Below are 20,345 nucleotides of genomic sequence, written 5' to 3' on the forward strand. Positions count from 1 at the left end.
AATACTATCATGATAGTAGTCAATGCTGTCTAATGAGTACTTTTTTTTTACTCCATCTTAATTGTACGTTTTTATTTGCGTTATTGCTACTTTTATTGATCTTTTATTATCTTTCACTACTAACCCACATATTAAGTTGTCATTACCATCAGTCGCCACCAGGGGGAGGCAGCGTATTGTTCCCTGGAAGCATGGTCAGCGAAGAAGAGAGCAGACAGGAAATTAAACAGGAAGGAGAAGAAGCAGGCAGGAAAACAGTGGTGGTGTGGTTTGTTTTGCTTTTATATTATTCTGTTTTCACTTGCACATTTTTTTTAATGCAAGTATAAGTGTTCTTTGGCGATAGGAGAAATATGTAAAACGCGCTGTGTGGCCAGGAGGACTCAAATCAGTATTAGGTGAATGATTTTCTTGTGCCATGATGCTATTTCGCTAGGGTTGCTAATAACAGTGCTAATACCGTGAAAGTTTCTAATCCAGTTATAACAGCATTTTACATATCCGCTAAACGCTCGTCACTCGTTACAACTCAGAGCAGTGAATCTATTATATGAAGTCTTTAGATACTTGGAAACTTTGGATATTTTAAATAAAAAATGCACAAGTGAGTTTTGTCTTTACTTGCAGTGGTCCCCGTTTGGGGAAGTCAAGTATGGTAATGGCAGGTGACAGAATTCTGAGTGGCTTAAATAAATGAAAATCAAAAGGAATAAAAAATTAAGCAAGTGATGGAATGAAATGAATAATAAATGAAGCAAACATAAAACAAAATGCCACGACAAGAAGTTATGGTGGAGGTGGAGTTGAGGGTGGGGTGTGGTATAGAAATGTTCCTGAACTGAGGTCAGACTTCTTGTGTGTTTGTCATGTGTGTGTTTGAAAGCTGTTTTTTTCCTGTGTGTTTGGGTATGTGTCAAATAAAGAAGACTATGCTCTTTCTTTCTTATAGGCTCATCATTCTCTACGGGGACATCTTGAGCGTACCAGACAGGGAACCAACAGCATTCCTTCAACAGTAAGTGGAAACAACTCAGAATTCATCATGGTTGGAAAATAAATCTCACACGTTGCATCAAAGCATTGCTGCACTGGATGATACACTGACTGCCCATTTTTTTCTGGCTCAGCTTGTAGAAAGTCTGGTCTGCTACTACAACCATGTAACAAAGCATTATTCAATAAGCACAGGCTTTTGTTGTGGGCCGTTCCCCCTCCAAACACATCTATTCTATCCTCCTCCAGTTCATATAAAGCTTTGTTGCCCCATTGGCCAATCTAAAGATGACATCATAGTTACAGCATACTTTACACTCATTGTCTGACCAGCACACTCTTTTCTTATTTTGCAGTGGCATATCGACATGGTCGGGTATCAATTAGAGAAGCATATGAAGATCACTTCTCAGGAATGGATGCAAGAGATTCAAGAGAGGTAAGCAAGGATGTAGTTTTACATGGTTAAAATAAATTAGTTTGACTTAGCCCCCTTGGTAATTAGCGGGAAGAACTGATTAGTTAATAGTCTTTGTTAGCTTTTATGACCATGGATGGTAGTAATAATATAATTAATTACCTTTTTTTTCTTTTGTAAGTCACAGTTTAAGGGGGATGTTGATGTTATATCCATTGACACATAACACTTTTTATCTCAGTATGTTTCATTTTGTCGTGGACGCTATTTTTGCTCTCTTAGTTCGGCTAAATTATGTTGAAAAACAATTATTTGTGTTCTACACTACTATGAACCAAGCTGTTCATTGAGCTGTTGACCAGGGTGACCAGTATCTTAAGTCTTTACTGGACTAGGGCTGCATTAAATGATCAAAATCTTGCAGAGAAAATAACTTGTAACATCATATCATCACATCGCACTATGGACAGCTCCATGTCTGTTGTCATTAGTTGGGATTGGGATATTTAACTTTACGATTTAAAATGGGGGTACTTCCAAACATTCTTCCTACAAATTTAAATCTGTGAAGAACGGCTATATTTGTAAACAATTAGTGTTTTGTTTCTGAAATGTCATCTACTCTGAGCTCTGGAGTACTCCTCTGGAGGCATTCTGTCAAATTACTCTTAATCCAAAACTTTGCTATTGCTGAATTGTGTCATTTCAGGTGAAAGTCCATCGAGTCGTCAATATTGTTGAAAAGAGGAATCCTATGCCTCGGCCAGGGGTAGAATATGACAGAGGCTATGATGATGACCAGTGGTATGGTGGTCCTAGAAATTACCCGGGCGCAAGAGAATCTCACGGCGAAGATGGTTACCCGCCCAGTGATCGAAGATACTATGAGGACAGCCACAGTTATCGCAGAAGTTCTCCATCCCCACGAAATGTAAGACAAGCTTGGAATGCATAGTTTGTAAAATATGTTTTGTTTCACAGGTTTGACAACAATGTGTAAAAACAAATCATAATTTTAGGACTACAGCCAGGTGAGTGTCTGTTAAAGTGTTGAAGAAACTCTTCACTTTTAGTTGATCAAATAGAAACATAGCAAAATAGCAAAACAATGTGTTTCTCCGACCTAAGTATGCCATAAAGTAAATAGAATGGCAAAGTGCAGTTTAATTGAGTTAAAGGGGCCCTGTGGAGATTTTTTCGTAAACAAATAATAGTTATGTTTACTATATTATTCACCAAAACTGATGCAGATTCTTTGCAGTTTTTAAACCCTGCATCATTTATATCCATGTTTATGAGTTATGGTGTGTTACAACTACCAGTCAATCAGTCGAATAGTGTGAAACCATGCATCTGCGTTCTCGTGTCTGCAAGAGATAAATGAAACAGGGACCCACTCATGGAAAGCTGCCTTCATAGTCTACTACAGGTCAAAAACTCTACAGAAAACTGTGATGTAATTGTGATTTTGTTTTCAGGAAGGCCCGTACTCCCAACAGTCTTACAGCAGAGACGATTTGAGGCATCAGTTAGGCTCAAGGTAAATCGTTTTTTTATTTGTCATATCTTTCTGATGTTAGATTGTCTGTTGCGCCACTGGATCTTTATGTAATTCAACAAACTGACCACTAGGTGGAGGCAGAGTTCAGTCTTTTTAAAAGTGAATATTACTAGCTTGGTAGAGATTTAATGATCCTCACCGTGTGTGGCGTTCATCGCATGGAATATAATTGGAATAAAATGGGTTAGTCAAGCTCTCACTTTAAATGATTTTTTAAAATTCTGTACCTCCACCAGAAAGTAAAGAATATACCATCTTTACATTGTTGCTTTTATAGATACCTTGTCAGAAAAGCAAAGTTTTGACAAATATATTTAGGAAGCATATTTCAATTATCTGTGACCACACAGCTCTTAAGGTAACTCCACACAGGTCAGCTAACAGATGCTCATCCCCCCCTGGCCACTTCAACATACCAACAGTTTACAGGCCCAGGCTCCGCTTTCCAGGAGTCATACCAGGCTAGAGAGAGGGACAAAGGGCACTAGTGTCTACTCACTCTGCCAAATAACCACTCCACCCCTTACCCCACCCTGAGAGGAAAAACAGCTGGACCACTCCCTCTTCAGTCAAACACCCACACACTTCTCAGATATTCTGAGCAGTGTGTGTCTTGTGTCTCGTTTGGTCCTGTCTGCCTTAAATTTATATTTTTAGTTGATATCACAAATTACTCTTACATTTTTCCGCTGTGGTAATGCGACATTGGAAGTCAGTAGCGTTTTGGTCAAATCATTTAGGGTGTGTGAAAAACGTTCCTATTAAAAAGCATTTTACATGCCAAAAATGTACATTTAGATTTCTAAGATACCTATGGATGCATTTTTCATGAACATGCATCAAGAATGCACATTTTCTAACTTAACTATGACCTGTGAATGAATTTGCATATGCTTCGGTAGGCATTCTGAGGTGGCGATCACACTTTATTGATGAAGTGTTTGGGACACTGCATTTGAACTTCACGATCCATCTCAAAGTTGTTACTGCTTCAGTTTTTTGATGCTCACCCTGGCAAATTGACAATTTAGATTTATCTGAATATATTAGTTGTTGGCAGAGTACATAGAGGTGACACTGACTCACAACTTTTTGATCAAAGTTTTGATCCTAACAAACCTTAAATAACATTTTCTTAAAGTTGAAGAAATTATCTTTGCAGAATGACAAAACTTGTATGTATTAGGACAAGGGTCTGTGTAAAAAAAAAAAAAAAAAAAGCATTTGAAGTTAAATCTGAAGTAATTATGAGGATCAATAACAGTTAATCAACTCAAATTAATATTTTTCAAAGTTAGTATTTTTGCAGACTCCCTCTTTGTGTCACTGGCCCCCATTGCAGGAAACATATAGATGGAATTATGCACTAAAAGACTGTAACTTCTGCAGACACCCACCTGATATGACTTCATATTAACTTTAGATGAACTATTTTTACACAGAAGGAGGACTGTGGATTAACTAACTTGGAAGCACATTAGGAACTGATCTTTCAATAGACAGTACTAACAGGAAGAATGGTTCCAATGACCAAACAGTGTTTTTCTGTGCATGTGGGCAGCTGACTATTGTTTCCAGACGTCAGTTTCACCCATGTAATAATGCTTCTTTGGGTCAGAGAGTTTATGCTTCAGTTTCTCCTGCAAATATGCAGCTGATTCCCACTCCCCTCATTCTATCTGTCCAACACTGCAGGGACACTCTCTCAATCCTAGCACGAAGAAGAAACTCTGAAAGGCCAAGCGGCCTAGCTTCGACCCCTACGTACAAAGACTTCCTAGTTCACTGTACAACTATAAATAAAGCTTAAGGGGTTTGGGATAACAACAAACTATTCCGAAACTTGATAATAATTAAGTTCCACAGTGGCGTCTTGGTAACAAAAGCTTGGATCAATGTTTCCGTGCTCCCTTGTGGAGGTTTTCTTCCCAGATTATGAAATAAGTGCCTAATGTATTTCTTTTAGCACTCTGATTGAACAGTCCATAGCTGCCATGTAGCTGTGGATTATATTTTTAAATAGAAGGACACAGGGTGTGTCTTGCTTTTGTGAACTGACTTTTTAAATCCATTCATTAAATTGTGTTGTCATAACAAGCCAGCCCTTTTTTGTAGCTATCAAATAAAGCAAAGTTAATGCAGTGGGTGTTATTTGTCATTATTTTTAGTTTGTTTTGTCTCTTGGGACCCACATTTATTTTTAGGCTTCATGACTCACTAAGGTATTGCATCACTCTGCTAATATCTTTGTTTAATCACTGATACAAGAGTATATTTCATGCAGTATATCTCGGCTTTGCCAATACAGCATGGCCTTTTAAATGTGTGTAATTTTTGGGTAAGTTTCAGATAAATGCTTAGTTTGCTGTTAGTTTTTTCCTGTATGTATGGCTATTCAGTGATGGCAAATTCAGTTTAGGCAAATGGCAGGCTGAGTCTTGGCTACTTCAAACAGACTAGGAGTCGTAAAAGTTTGAAGCCTTGTTAGACCTGCTCTTTGTTTGAGATGCTGCTTGAGTTCAGGCAGAGGTCAGGACAACCAGGTGCCTTTGGGTCGTTTATACCTCTGGGCCTAAAGGTTGTTGTTCTGAAAATTTTGAGTCTGGAAAAATTTAAAAATGAGGTGCAGTATTTGTGTCAGGCCTATCACATTTTAGATGTACATGGATGAATAATGCAACTCAACTCTCCTTTATATCACGTCTTTCATACGTGTAGCCCAAAGTGCCTCTCATAGCAAAAAACAGACAAAAAAGTAACAATGGATTAAACTTTGCAAGACAAAACATTACACCACAGTAACAATAACATGTTCTAAATCAATAAATAAAAAACAATAAAAGAAATAACCAAAATAATAGTTTTGATGACAGTGCTACATGACTTCAGCTCCTTTATTGGGCTTAATCATGGCGCTGCCTGCAATTGAAAACAGATAGATTCGAAACAAAACCAAAATTGGTCCAAATGTGAGCTAACTGTTGCTTGTGCCAAACTAGAAGATTGCCTCCCTCCACAAATTGATCAGCGTACCGCAGTGCCCCACTGAGTTTGAATTTGGTTTGGTCTATTTATTCTGTTTCCATTACCCATCTGAAGGAACTCTAGACGATTAGCCAACCTTTTCTCGTCTTAAACAAGTAATGATGAAAATGATGCTCTTTTAAATTTACACTAAACATGCTCCTGAGTTATTTATCATAGATTGCCTGGAGTTTTCTTCACCAAGCAGCAGCCATTGATTTGTCTGTATTTTTGATGTTTTTCAGGCACCGTGGCAGACCTGGCCCCCAATTCCGCAACAGAGGACGAGGCTCGGGTCCTCCTCGAAGGTCAGCGCCAGACAGAAAAGCCAAGTCACCACCTTCACATCCGCTTGGGTATCTAGTATAACAAGCTGCCCACTCCTTGAGCTGGCATAGCCTGAAATCGGTTGTTTAGTTTTTGATTTCAGAAGTGGGCTTCAAATCAAAACTTATAAAAATTTATCTAGAACATTGACAAAAGGAAACTGTATTAATTGACATTGAAACACACACATTGGATTTCATTGTTAATATGTGCTGAGAAAAAGTCTTGAGAAAGTACTGTCCAGCGTAGAGACAGTCTAAAGAAGATAATCTCTAAAAGGCTAGCTTTTTAAGTGAAACTCCCAGCAAAGGAATTGATGCCAAAGGTTTCTGCAGATATACAATAATTAGATTTCAAGAAAGTCGCAGAGATTCCCATGGCTAGTAGCTATTATATTCCTTGTTTAAGTCAGGTGACATAAAAATGGGTTCCTTCCTCAAGCGATCATTTTATAGACCTGATTGACCTGAAGATTCATCTTTTGTTTAGTCACCAAAATCCAAGACAATGTTTTTGCGTAATCTTCGTAGACAAGACCGGAGTGATCACAGGAGCTCTCCGCCTGTAGTGGTCAAACGGGACCGCTCTCCTGTAAGCAGGGAAGCCCAGCCACCAGTCCGCTCCGGATCCAACACGAGCAGCAGGAGCTTCTCCCCCGACAGGGACAAAGGCCACACCCACCAGCAGGCCCAGAAAAAGCGTAAGTAATAAGACTTACAGCTAAAGTTTAAAGATTTGAAAAAGCCTCAGGTACAACCTCACATTGTGATCAGCTGAAAGGAATGAAAGGCACTTTTATCACTGACTTGTTTTAAGGAAGTGATTTGTTTTTGGGGTCCAGACAAGCTTTTTGTTATACATTTCTCCACACCTACCAATCAATATCAATAATGAAACACAATAATGCACTGCCTGGCTGTTTAATAGTGTGTAATATACTGTATATGCCATGCTCTTAAAGGTCCAGTATGTAGGATTTAGGGGTACCTTTTCACAGAAATACAATATAATCATAAATATGTCTTCATTAGTGTACAATCACCTGAAACTGAGTCCTCCATGCTGCACCGCCATGTTTCTACAACAAAACAGACCATCTTTTTCATGTATTTTGAGGTCACCATAGGGTAGTGTGAGACCAGGGTATTCAGTTAGTTGCAATCTGCAGCCTCACCACTAGATGCTACTTAATCGTACGCACTGGACCTTTAACCTTGTACCTGAGAGCCCAGGACTCCAATCTCTATAATGATTAGTGGTCAGCAAATATACAATTTAACCTGAATTCACATATTCGCCCATATTGAACTGTTCACTGTTGTGTTCATATTAAAGCAGTTAAATCTTAGATATATAAGCAATCGTTACATCATCTTTATCCGGTGGTTCTTTTTTAATTTTAAGCAGGCAGACTGTAAGTAGATATATTTTAAACACTCTGACAGAGGCGAAGAAAAGATCAAACTGTTGCAAAGAACTAGCAGTAATGGACCAAACTGTCTGACCTGCTGCCTGAAGGGATTGTATGACGTCCAATAACACACCACTCTGCTCTGAGCTACCTGACACTGATTGTGATTGGCCACAGCATGCAAAAACCTGAAGAAGCATAAATAATGAGAGTGCTAGAGTGGAGTTGTGAAGTCACCCGTATCTGATTCAGTGTTTGCAGTTCTTAAACCCTCTGTAATAACAACAATAGAGGTAATCTTCCCATTTTACAGAGTCATATGTGTAATTATGATGTAATTATAATGTCTAAAGTTATTAAGCCATTCCAGGTGAAGCATCTGTTTTCAGAGGTGGTGTGTAATGTGAAGGGTCAGGGTGTGCTGAAACACGCTAAGATGTTAATTGCACTAACACCACACACACTTTAAGAGGCTGGGAAAAGGATACCCTTGGTTTATTGGGGTGGTTTGGTTTTTGATTCAAAACCTGACCTTTTCTTCAGTGAGAAAGTAGTTCACGCTCTGGCTTAACGATGTCTTCAAAATCACTCTGGGTCTGTCATTTTACATGTTTCTTTTGTGAATTTTACAGGTTTTAGAACTTTAATTAGCAATCCCGGGCTAATTAAATTTATGGATTCACATTTGACATAATCTTGTTGTAAAGTGATCTGACGTAAGCAATATTATTAGTCTGAGGCAAAGCAGTGTGGACAATAATTTCTCCAGTGCTTTGATTTCTGAGATGTTCAAACATATTAATGTTTTGAAAGCTTAGCTCCATGCTGTACCACCCTTTGAAGATGCAATAAAACTGTGAGAGAACAGTTGAACCTCCCACCTCCACTCCCATCTGGGATAATAATTAGAACAGCACAGCAAAGTACACTAAAATAGGATTTTGCTGATTTGTTATACTAGGCTTTGTCAGGCACACAGAAGCTGTGGACAATGTCATTTTACAGATCTTAGTCAATGGTGACTATTATTGGCTAGAAACACAGGGGCGGCTGCCGCGTGGGGCCACTACCTGCCACATCAAACGTCATGTCATATTACCTAGTTTGTTTTCAGCTTACCCTGGCCTTGTATGTCTGCATGGTCCAAACTAGAATATCTGAGTATTCAGCCATTTTGGGACCCTGAAGAAAAGCACCAACTGGGGACTCAATAGTCCTGCTGAGGGACTTAAATTAAGATGGAGCTTTTACCTTGTCTGACTCTAATCACTATGGGGGATTCCTTCAGTAAAAACAAACAACTTGGCCATATTTGTTATTTTCTAGACTCGTTGGAGCCAGCGGAGGACAATATTTCAATTTAGGCACAGCTGAACTCCTCGACTTATTGTGTGGGAGGATCCAACAAGGGAGTACTTAAAGAAAACAGTGATTTGTACTCTTCAGCTGCAGCATAACAACTTTGCTCCACGATTGTTCACAATAATAAGTGAGTGATTGTTTAATGTCACATAGTATAAAGTAATTGCCCTGCAGGGTATTTTTTGTTAATGTTTTTTTATGTCATTTTGCAGTTATGAGACAACACAGTGGAGACAGCTCAGGAACATGTGTTTAGAGAGAGGGGGGGATAAAATACAACACAGGTCCCCATCGGGATGCTGCAGTTAACGTGGCATGCATCCCAGAACACTGACCCACCAGGATGCTCCCCCCAGAGCAAAATTAAATAAAAGAATGTTGTGTTGCCCTCATGTTTTCCCTAATTATATACCATAGTTATTGGAGGAAGTGCTTGTTTCCTCACTTTTCTGTCGGTTTCCATCTGTCGTGATACTTTCTCCACAGATAAGTCCAATGTGCCCACGAGCCACACTCCCAGCAGCTCAGTGGAGGGCTCTCCTCACAGTTCAGGATCTTCAAAGGTAAAACCAGCTTTTGAGGGCAATCTCAAAAAAATACTTGCACTGTTGCACAAAATGTAACATATAATCTCAGTTAGTGTCAGATGTGCACAGGTGTTCCAGAATATTGCACCAAACTTGCACCAATGTACTGCAATTGCCCAAAATCATTGTCTTCACATGTCCTAAGCATAGACACACATTCTGTTTGATGCATACGGTATTTCTTCCGGACTTCTCGGCTCCTCTTTCTTGTAATATTGATGAAGCATGTCCAACCTAGTTAATCCTTGAACCAGTAATCAGTTAAAGTCTTAACGGCTATGAATGATTAATCTTTAACATCCCTATCATGAATAAAAAATGTTTCTGCAGCAAATATTAAAATAATATTGCAATATATTTAGGCTATATCCCGATATATGATATCAAAGCTTAATTCTAGACCAAATACCTTTATTGATATTGCAGCAATATTTTCTGGATAACTATTGGTATTTTCACAAAAAAATAACACAGTGAGATTTTTGATGATGATGAAATAATCATCAGTTACGGGATATAATGACTAAGTGGGTAAAGGCAAGTATTAGACTACCACTCTACTCTCAGATCTTAGTGTCCTTGAATTAATAAAAAAAAAAAAACAGGGACGTCTAAACAGTGTTCTTGAATCCATCAGCTGCATTACAATGATTTAACATATAGAGAGTAAATTGGTCTAAAACAGGCAAAACCTGTACTGGTACTGTAAAATAACAGAAACAAAAAAGACTATTTGATTCATTGACATTTCTGTTGTGTTTCCTTTAAGTGTAAGTATAACTGTCTGATCTATTTGTGTCATTGGGCGTTTGATCTTTGTTTGTAAGGATCCTTTAATCAGTGAGATGTACTGTACACGGTACCTCATTCCTGTTTACTGCTGACATGCGGCACGCATAATGACACATGTACAAAAACAAGAACTCAACAACCATAAGGAAGCAGAGTTGTCTCTATTCGAAACACTTTGAAATCAGAACCAGCTTCTAAACCTGGTGACCTCAGCTCTAACCCCTTAACCTTTGGCCTGCCAGGAAAAAACTCCTGCATCTGTAGCGGAGACGGAGGAGGTGGTGGCTGCCAGCATGGAGCCAAAGCTGACATCAGAGGAAGACTTCAAGGCTCGCCGGTTGGAGGCCATTAAAGCTAAGGCTCTGGAAATCGAGAAGGTAGTAAGAGTTGCTCCACGAATGACCTGACTTCTGTGATTTCTCTTAACTCTATTTTACGTATACCATAACATGTTTTGTCTAAATCTTTGTCCATTTGGTATCCCTAGGTTTCTAATATACTGTAAAAAGCTTCACCTTAACCAGGCACCAGCTATAACTGAGCTCTAAAATCTTATTTTCCTAAAACAAATAGAAAAATCTGCCCCTTAGGTAAGATTCTTTTCCTGGTTTCCGTCATAAACGTTTAGCTTTAAGTAATGCTTCTTCATCAATTCAATTCATTTATCTGTCTAGCTGCAGGTACGACAGACATATGTGACTTGTCTCACCTTATTGGAATTCTTTAGTCATGATATTTATTTCTTGTTCTTGTATACTAACATGAAGCTGGCCCATGATTGACTCAGACACACCACACCTGACGAACTTTAATGTCCTGAGGTCAGGGAGCTGTTCCCTGCTGTATATAATACACACATACTGAAGCGCTTTGATTATTTGGTTAAATGCAAAATATATTTTTTACACTGCAGCTGGGACATTGTAACCCAAAAATGGAGCTTCCTAATAGCTTCATCTTTATTGTGTGGTTGCACCCGTTACATGTGTGGGCTTTACCCAGATCTCAAGATGGGTCATGTATCCAGACAGCTCTTTTAAACTGACTTTATAACTTGGCTGAGAGTCAAGGGGTTGATGTAAAAGGTGTATAAATGTGCCTTGGCGTGCCATACGTAATATTTAAGAAACATTTCTGGGTGGAGAGAAGGAGGATAAGTCAGCAGAAAAGTCCTTAGCACCCGAGGTTGTGACGCCTCTTGTGGCCTGCTATTTGGAGTTGCGCTTTTTTCTTGGCCCTTCATCGCTCTGTACTACAGTGCCACTTATCTGTTCCCGTTAAAGCAGGGCAGGAATTGCCCTGCAGGATGCAGGCGGCCCACACACAGTGTGTTACGTCTCTTGGCATTAGCACACACATGCTTACCCTGCCATTTCCAACTGCTTCTACAGACGTGGTGAGAGGTAGAACCTTCCACTGTGTCTTTACTGTAACATCTTTCCCAGGCTCAGTGAAACTACCGCTGATTCATCGCTGCTGTTGATCGCCATGAACAGATCAAGTAGTGGGCAAAGTGGTTTGAAAGACCAGCTCCGCTCCACAGCAGTAGACCCATCCATCCATCCCTTCTTCTGTCTTTCCTGAATGAGCTATTTTTCTGATCAGCACTGCTGTTTATTCAACCCTGTTAGCACGAGGCCAGATTAGTCCGAAATGGATTTGTCACACCAGCATAGCTCATTGTTTTTTCGGCAAAGAGCTTGCTGTAATGCATATTTTCTGTGGGTGTTTCAGGGTTTTGAATGAAATTAGAAACCTCAAACAAATTGATTGACACAGTAAACATCACTTCTTGTCATGAGATATTAAGTCATTTCTTTACAGGCTTAATAAATGACATGCAGTTGTTTTGTAAACCTTCATCACAATACCTCATTCTCTTTGAACAGGTGACAGATGGAGCAATTTATCATTCTAGGGACTGACCAAAGAACAAATCTGAGCATGTAAGATGGCAGAACAACAACAACATAGGAGCTCAGAATATATTCATTCGAAACTTTGCTAAGTGCCTGGGAGTGATTTTCAGAGTCCATTCATCATCTCAATCAGCAGAAATGAAACATATCCATTTCAACTATTAGCCCCTCCATCGAGAGGTCCGGTTTGCAGCTTGAGTGATTAAAATGGCTCTTTTAATATCCCCTAATGTGTACCAGCCCTCAAGTCATTACCCTACTTCCCTTATTATGCAGGACCCCTGCCTGCATCAGTGCTCATTTGAACAGAGCCTCGCTAAACGTCCATGTGAGTGCCTTATGTATAATCTCCCAACCCCCACATGGTATCCCAGTGCACACTCCTGTCAGTATGTTCACAATTTGGACCTCCACAAACATCCGATTTGGGCAGAAGCCCACTTTTTTAATGCTCCTCCTTAAGGCCCCTGGTGTTGCTGTTTCTCTTGGGGCTCCAGCCCGTCCTGTGTGGCCCCTTAGTATCAGGCTTAAAGATCAGCTCATGGCTCCCACTCCAGGGAGGGAACTTAGGCAGCACCTCCCTGAACCTTTTCTCAGAACTCATAGAGCACGCTCAGGTCAGAATCACCCTTCCTGTTTGTTCAAGTAACATTGGAGCAGTTTTGACAAAAATAGCTGGCTGTTTAAAGTCCCCCAGCAATTGTTCAGTACTTTGATAAACATGGACTTGTGCTCTTCATCTCATACACATTTATATGCATAGTCATGAGCATGTAAGCGGATGATGGCTTCTAAGCTCCAGTCACATCAAGGGAAATTGCTTAATTTGAGTTCAGAGTTCATTTTAAGTCCACCTTTTCCGACCCTTTCCTCATCCCATTTTGAAGCTTTCAAGTGTGTAAAACTGTGTTTCTGGGATATAATGAAGTGAAAATGTAATCACCGTCAACAAAGGCCGTAGCTTGGGAAAAGCTTAGGACGGTTTTGTTTGAAAGATGGCAAACATAATCAACCCAAAGTGATTAGAGGGGTACTGGTTTGTGGGACATAAACCACATGTTTGTCTCATTTAGCCCGTGTTTCCTCTCACATCTTCAAACCTGGAACCAATTTTTTTACTCTGCTTAATGATGCTTACTTAGTAAAAAAGTATAAAAAAGGAAAAATCTGCACTTAAGCAATAGTAGTGTGGAGATTCATCTGAATACTAGGTTGTGTAATGTTAAATTAAGATGATATGAAAAAAGAGTTAAGAGTAGCCCGAGAAAGGAGAGCTCACACAGTATGTCAACAGAAGGAAACCTGTGTTGTTGAATGAAGTTGACCCTGAGCTGAGCCGGCCACACGTGTCGTGCGTCTCTCGCTTCCTTGTGGTCGGGGCTGAGGACTATCATTATGTGGGGTGGCCAATTCGCTTGACATGATCTGCAGACATTAAATCATCAGAGTCCAAACATCTCCCACAGTCTGGGATATTTCTGTTGGAGTTTACGTGACTCACCTTCCTCTGTGTGTGTACAATGCATGTTGTGATACACTGATAATAACCTGCATTGCTATATTATGCATAGTCAAAATAATTATTTTAGCCTACCATAACGGTTGATGTTTTTCCCTGTAACTGGAGCAAACATTGTTCCAAATTCGTGTGCTGTGGCACAGAATGTGGGTTAGGGATGCGGGAATGAACAGATAGGTGTGCATCAGCTATCTGAACATGCTCTAGCTATTTCAGCAGGGAATTATCAGGGGGAGAGAGAAATGAAATTTAAAAAAAAGCCATGGAGGACAACTGAGGTGATCTATTGGCTGGAGACATTGCAGGTAGAGCAGAAAATGAGACCCTTCATTTTCTCCCACTAATCTGTGTGTGTGTGTAATTCTATGATATCACATAATCTTATTTAGCCTACTTGGTCCTTGTCTGACACAACACATTGTGCACCTGGATTTTTTTTTTTTTTTAAACATGGGACCTTTTTTTTGCTTGAAAACACAGTGAGTAGTTCCCATGTGGTAAATTGTTTCCATCCTTATTGTTCCAAGCTGAATGCCATATTGTTTTTATTTCTTTGACCTTTACTGTGCGTTCAAGGCACCACCCAGCTGATCTCCCTCCCTGATTCTGATGAAAAGATCTCGATACTGACTGTGGCAAATTTCACAGCTCTTAAATATTATAGACTTGCATTCCAGCATTTGATTTTCTTTCCTTTCTCTCTCAGTGTTGAGAGTCAGTAAATCATAACTTACAGACACTTTTCACGCTCAAAACCTCTAAATGCTCATCAAGTACAGTTAAGCCATGTGACAGTGATGTGATGAATTTACAAAAGCGTCGTTATCACCATACAAATTGATGGATACACAATCATAAGTTAGCCTAGATACACATTATGTAATGTGTATCTAGGCAAAGAAACAGCAGTTGTGGTTTTAAATTTCCCCATAACTGACAGAACCCTGGAATAAAGCCGTTTAACCGGTTAACCTCACATTCTGCTTAAGACTGGACACTGATTTAAGTTGACAGGCGGCATTTTTCTTTTCTAAGTTACGAAAGCTGACAGCTTGTGTTTTATTAAATTTAACCGACAGTTAATGTTTGATGAGATACCATCAACTTATTTTGTTCTAAAACTAAGGTCTGCACAGCATTTTTGGAAGCTGCAAAAGTTATATTAAACTTCAGTAAAATTGGTGCAAAGATTGATTGTTTTTCCATCTAGTAAAGTGTTTACGTATAAAATATATGGCTTTGTTGTCTGTAAAAATACATATTTCATGGAGACGATATGTTTAATATGACAACATATAGCCTGTTTTTGTCAGTAGACATTTATGTAATCTAGTAATTAGATATGATTTCTTACTTGTAGTGGCCAATAGACTGATTGTTTTAAACCACAGGGAAGCCTTCTATCTGCGTCAGTGACTCTAATTTAAGGGGAGAGGTGATCTGGGCTGCATTAACTCAACCCTGTAAGACCCAGATGTCCCAGAATGCTCCTTGACATGCCGTTGTAGTCCTAAACCTCTAGGTGGCTTTGGTGCAGGGCCCCACATTTAGCCTTTTCTCTCCAGGTGATAAAGATGTTGTGAGCTTGCACCTGGGACTCTAATAAAGAACTTAACAGCCGTTTTTGGGTCAGCAGTAAAATCAGAGAGGGATGTGAGAGCTTGTTACAATGTGGTGTGAAAGAATGCTACGGCACCGGTAACATACTCTGACACCTCATGTCCCTTTTGTGATGGGTGCACATGCACGTGAATAGGCTTGCACACACACATTCACACACCTGTTTCGTGGTGCGCACCAATTTACAACCAATGGGTTCATTAAGTTCACAGTTTGACGTTGACATAGAGTTGATCTGTAGAATTCAGAGTCGTCAGAGGTACCCACTTTATTTGTAAGAGCATCTCAAATTGTTGCTCAATGGATTGATAATATCAATAAATTAATAGGTTATACAATTTTAGATTTCATCTCATATAATGTTTATACATATAAATGTTCTATGTGAATAAAATAACGATAACGATAATGAGGTTTGTGTTGTAACTTGACTTGCAAACTTGCAAAACAAATACTTGTACATAAATATGTGCTTTAGTCAATTCTTAACACAACTTGCTAAATTAGATTCAACAACGACAGATTTCATACTTGTAAATTTACACATTTCGCTGAACCTGCACAATCTAGTACTATTTCCTCTTCTGAATCATAAAAACAAACCATTCATCGTCATTTTTGGTCAAAGATTTGTGTTTGAAGAGACTCTCAATACCAGAGACAGCCTGTAAAAGTGGCACAGCTGTACTTAAAGGGTCCATATTTGTTCCAGCTTAAAACTAAAGTGCAGTCACACCAGCAAAATTCAAAACACAGGACTGTATCACTCCCAAGTTGATTGACAAGCCCGTACTTTTGGTTATGATCAGATGAGGACAAAAAAAGATCTTCCGCTGCAATTTATTAAATATCTGAATAACCCTTCAATCTATATTGTGTCAAATGATGTGTAAACACTTTATATGCCTCAGTGACAGACCAGTCCATAATGTGTCATGCTCTTTTTTTTCAATTTTGTTTTTTGTTTTTCTCCACTATAAACTTCATTGTATCATACTGAATATTGACATTACTGACATCATCGTTTTGTTTTGTGCAGCATTACAGGCAGGACTGTGAGACATTTCGCACCGTGGTGAAGATGTTGGTGACCAAGGAGCCCAGTTTGGATAATCTGCTGCAGGCTCCACTGGATGCAAACCTGTCTGAGATCAAACAGCGCTGCCTTGATGACCTTAGGCATTTTGTGAAGGAGCTGGACGAGGTATTGGAAGCCACAGGTCACAAAACACTGAAGTGACAACATGGAGTCTTAAAATCTTTTAAATATGAAGTATTAGGAGAGGGCCAAGGCCCAGAGTGCATTCTGTCACTGCTGCCAAACAACAAAACAAAAGGGGAACCAAGTTTAAGAGACCGAGAGACTGATGAGCTGAAAAAACATGTTCTAATTATGTCTTTGCTCAAAAACCAGGTACTTCCCACTGCTTACATAAATCATGCATGCATACAGCACTCTGTATAACTAATGACAAGCTCTGTATTTAGTTTTTAACCATATATGGGCAAAAATGGGCTTCAGCTCCATATCCTTTCCCCCAGAAGGGGAATTCTGGTGTAGCTGGTAGTTTTTTTGGTATCACCTCCGTCGAGGTTAGCTGAGCTCATACTAAATGGTTGAGTAAAGACCACTGATTGGTCAGAAAATCGTCATTTGAAGTGTCACTTACACAACATGGACCAACCATAGTCATCTTGTCGTCTGTATTTCTGTTGTTTCCTAGTCAGTGCGGCAAGCTTGTCCATCTTATTTGATGGAAGAGAGAGTTTATACTTTAACTCAGCATCTCATGGCATCGGGTCGGAGAGCCCTATCAGTTGGTTGTGGAAACAAAAACCCTGGTCATGTTGGCATGACTCGCTGACACCAGAGGGGAAAAAGAAGAACACCAGGAGAACCAGTATAAAATATTTTAACTCTACAGTATCTATATTTCTAAGGTAAAATCCAAGTGATTTATATGCAGCAAAATACAGAAAGTAATGCGATCTGCTGCAACAGGCTGCTACCAGAGTGGTGCCATCTTGGAAAAGTTAAAGTAACACTGAGAGTGGAGGGAGAACATGGAAGATGAGCTTAGAAAGAGGAAGGCAGTACCCTTCACAGAAACCTTATTAAATAAAAGAAATATCAAGAATTTTATTGATTTTACTCTATGAAATTTTGCATTAGCTGCTTTATGCCCTTTGGTAAATAAAACTAAGTAGATCATTTGATCTATTGAAAGACGAACACTGTGTCTATTTTGATCTCTTGTATCCTCTCACCCAAAGCTTCTTCAACAAAACTTTGGCAAGACCCCTTGTCTTTACAGTTCTTTAAAATGTCAGAAATGTCTTTGCTCCTCTAGTGAGGGACTAGCGTTAGAGCTGTTAGCACAGATAGAGAGATACCTAGAATTTGGGGTACACCTTTCTCTGGCTCTCTGTCTGATACTGATTACCACTTGGAGGAGAGAGAGACCTTTTTAAACACACACAATGTTATTATGCCCCCGCAATGGAGACCGGTTATCAGGTGGTTAAAGACACTGGAGTGTAGGTATTCATTCTTGCTCACTGTGGTGCACAACTGTGTTGTGTAAATTCTACAACAAACCAACCACCTACCTTGCAATACGGCAAGGGGGTTGCGTATTTGTCTTAATGATAAAACCTAGGATGAAGGAAAAATACCCAGAAGTCTGCTGTTTACCACTGACCAACATGAAAAGATACCCCTTCCATGCCTCCCATCAGTACCCCCACTAGTCAGAGAGAGCCCCCCACAACCTGGACTCACCCTGGAATGCTTATATCAATAGGTAACTGGAAAATCCTCTCTTTGTGTCAAAAAGCCATAGAAAATCTCACGTTGGCAAAGGGAGTATACATCCTGAAAGAAAGGAGACAGCCAGTAGCATGGACACCAAACGTCCAAGGACACTGTCTTGTAGCTCAGTCATAGTAGTAGGCTGCTAGAGATGCCCAGCTAAGGGAACACCCAAAGTAGTACCTGATGGAAAGTCTGTGAGCACAACCTTTTGGACCACAGGCAATTTGCTGGTTCAGTAAGGAGATAACAGGTGATAAAACCTGTTACTCCTGTGGAATGGAAAACCATTTGTTCTTGTTGCCCAACTGCCAGAGTGGACTCAAAAGCCCTTTCTCACCAAAATTACAGTTATTGAGAACCATCTCCAGGTCATTTATTTTAAGACAATGAAGACTTTTCTATCAGACATGTTTTGTCTCTTATCTCAAGAATCAGTGAGTTAACTTACAAGATCCTCTGGAACAGTTCTAACCTGGTTTGGATACTATTCAGGACACAAAAATCACTAATGTGCTGTCTTACCCCTAGGCCATCACCCACGGAAGAGATGGGCCCAACCATGGCAGCTCCAACATATCTTCTGCCACCCATGTCCCGATGAAAGAGGATATTACAAAACTTTGTTCAATCACCCCAACCAGCACTGACAGAAAACAAGAAGGAGGAAAGCAACCTGGAAATACAGGGGACTCTGCCCATGTCACAGCCTGGAATCAAGGAGGAGGACAGCAAACTGGGAATACGGAGAACTCCTCCCCTGGCCCAGAAATACATGTACCTGCGAGACAAGAGAACCTGGCCACTCCTGGACCAGAAGACAGCTACTCCGAACCAATAAAGTTGCTATCTGTGAGCACTCCACCTCCTGCTCAGCAAGGCCCCATAGAGGACTTTACAAAGCGCCTGCAGCTGTACAGCCACAGGGGTGAAAAATTCAGCAATTGTCAGCTCTCAGATCCCACTGCCTGGCCGGATATAACCTACGCCAGACCAGGATGGGTACCAGACAGCCTGCCGTATCTCCAGATTGGTGAACGGTACTGGGAACTCAAGGCTGAAAGCACTTTTTACTTTGCTAAAAACCCGGCGCATGTAAAAGGTCAGATGAAGGAGAAGGTGGCCTGTGGATTAACCTTTTACAATCATGATGAAGGCCCTTGGTGCGAGGTCCAGTCTGAGAATGGGGCCAGGATCTGTATCCTCGCCGCCCCTCCATCAACCACACACATCCCACCTATGACTGGCCAGGAACCAGTCAGAACAGAATGCGAAAGTGGGTGTTAGGAGAGGGTCGAGGCCAAGATTGCATTCTGCCAGTGATTCCTACCAGAGTAAACAAAAGGGGAACCAAGCTTAAAGGTCCAGTGTGTAGGATCTAGGTGCAGAAATGTAATATAATATTTATAATTATATTTTAATCCGTGTTTTATAACCTTTTTTTACGGGGTCTGCCATGTTACACTGCCATGTTTCTACAGTAGCCCATAATGGACAAACCAGACACTGGCTCTTGAGAGGGCCTTCTGGATTTTTATGTAGCCCCCGTATGGGAGTGTGAGATGACGGGTGTACAGTTGGTTGCCTGCAACTTTATCCTGCTTACATAAATCATGCATGCATATTCTGTATCACCAGTGAGGAGCTTTGTATTAAGTTTTCACCATATATAGGCAAAAACTCCTCCTCAGCTCCATTGTATAAAAGAACACAGGCGAGAGAAAACACCAAAAATAGCTTAAAGAGACTGAGGTAGTATGCTTCATGAGAAACAACATATATAACTATAAATATAGAAGTGGCAAGCATTTTAACTTTTATTCTGTATGGTACTTTGCACACAATGCTTGAGACCATTTGGTGAATAAATTCACGGAGATCATGTGATCTATCAAAAGACACACACTTTGTATATTTTGATTTGTCAGTATGATCTTGTCGGTGTACTTCAGGTGTGAGTTAATGTCTCTTCTTCATTCTTAGCACAGAAAAAAACAACA

General features: G+C 40.0%; 1 protein-coding gene across 3 annotated transcripts; it reads left to right on the forward strand.

Annotated features, from left to right (window-relative positions):
- The first annotated feature begins 244 nt into the window (after positions 1-244).
- Positions 245-20,303, forward strand: LOC141001594 (periphilin-1). Of its 3 annotated transcripts, none has more exons than XM_073472721.1 (11): positions 245-398; positions 950-1,015; positions 1,350-1,432; positions 2,121-2,342; positions 2,890-2,951; positions 6,242-6,304; positions 6,854-7,023; positions 9,583-9,659; positions 10,718-10,852; positions 16,573-16,737; positions 18,877-20,303. In XM_073472721.1, coding segments are annotated over exons 2-11 (1,734 nt in total). In that variant the 5' UTR covers positions 245-398; positions 950-1,014; the 3' UTR covers positions 19,633-20,303. The 3 variants fall into 3 exon arrangements, with proteins under 3 accessions (XP_073328822.1, XP_073328821.1, XP_073328823.1); XM_073472720.1 differs by having other exon boundaries at positions 326-398; positions 6,242-6,352; XM_073472722.1 differs by lacking the exon at positions 18,877-20,303 and having other exon boundaries at positions 326-398; positions 6,242-6,352; positions 16,573-16,871.
- Positions 20,304-20,345: the final 42 nt, after the last annotated feature.

This window comes from Pagrus major, chromosome 8, assembly GCF_040436345.1.
Source record: "Pagrus major chromosome 8, Pma_NU_1.0".
In the NCBI taxonomy this organism is placed as follows: domain Eukaryota; kingdom Metazoa; phylum Chordata; class Actinopteri; order Spariformes; family Sparidae; genus Pagrus; species Pagrus major.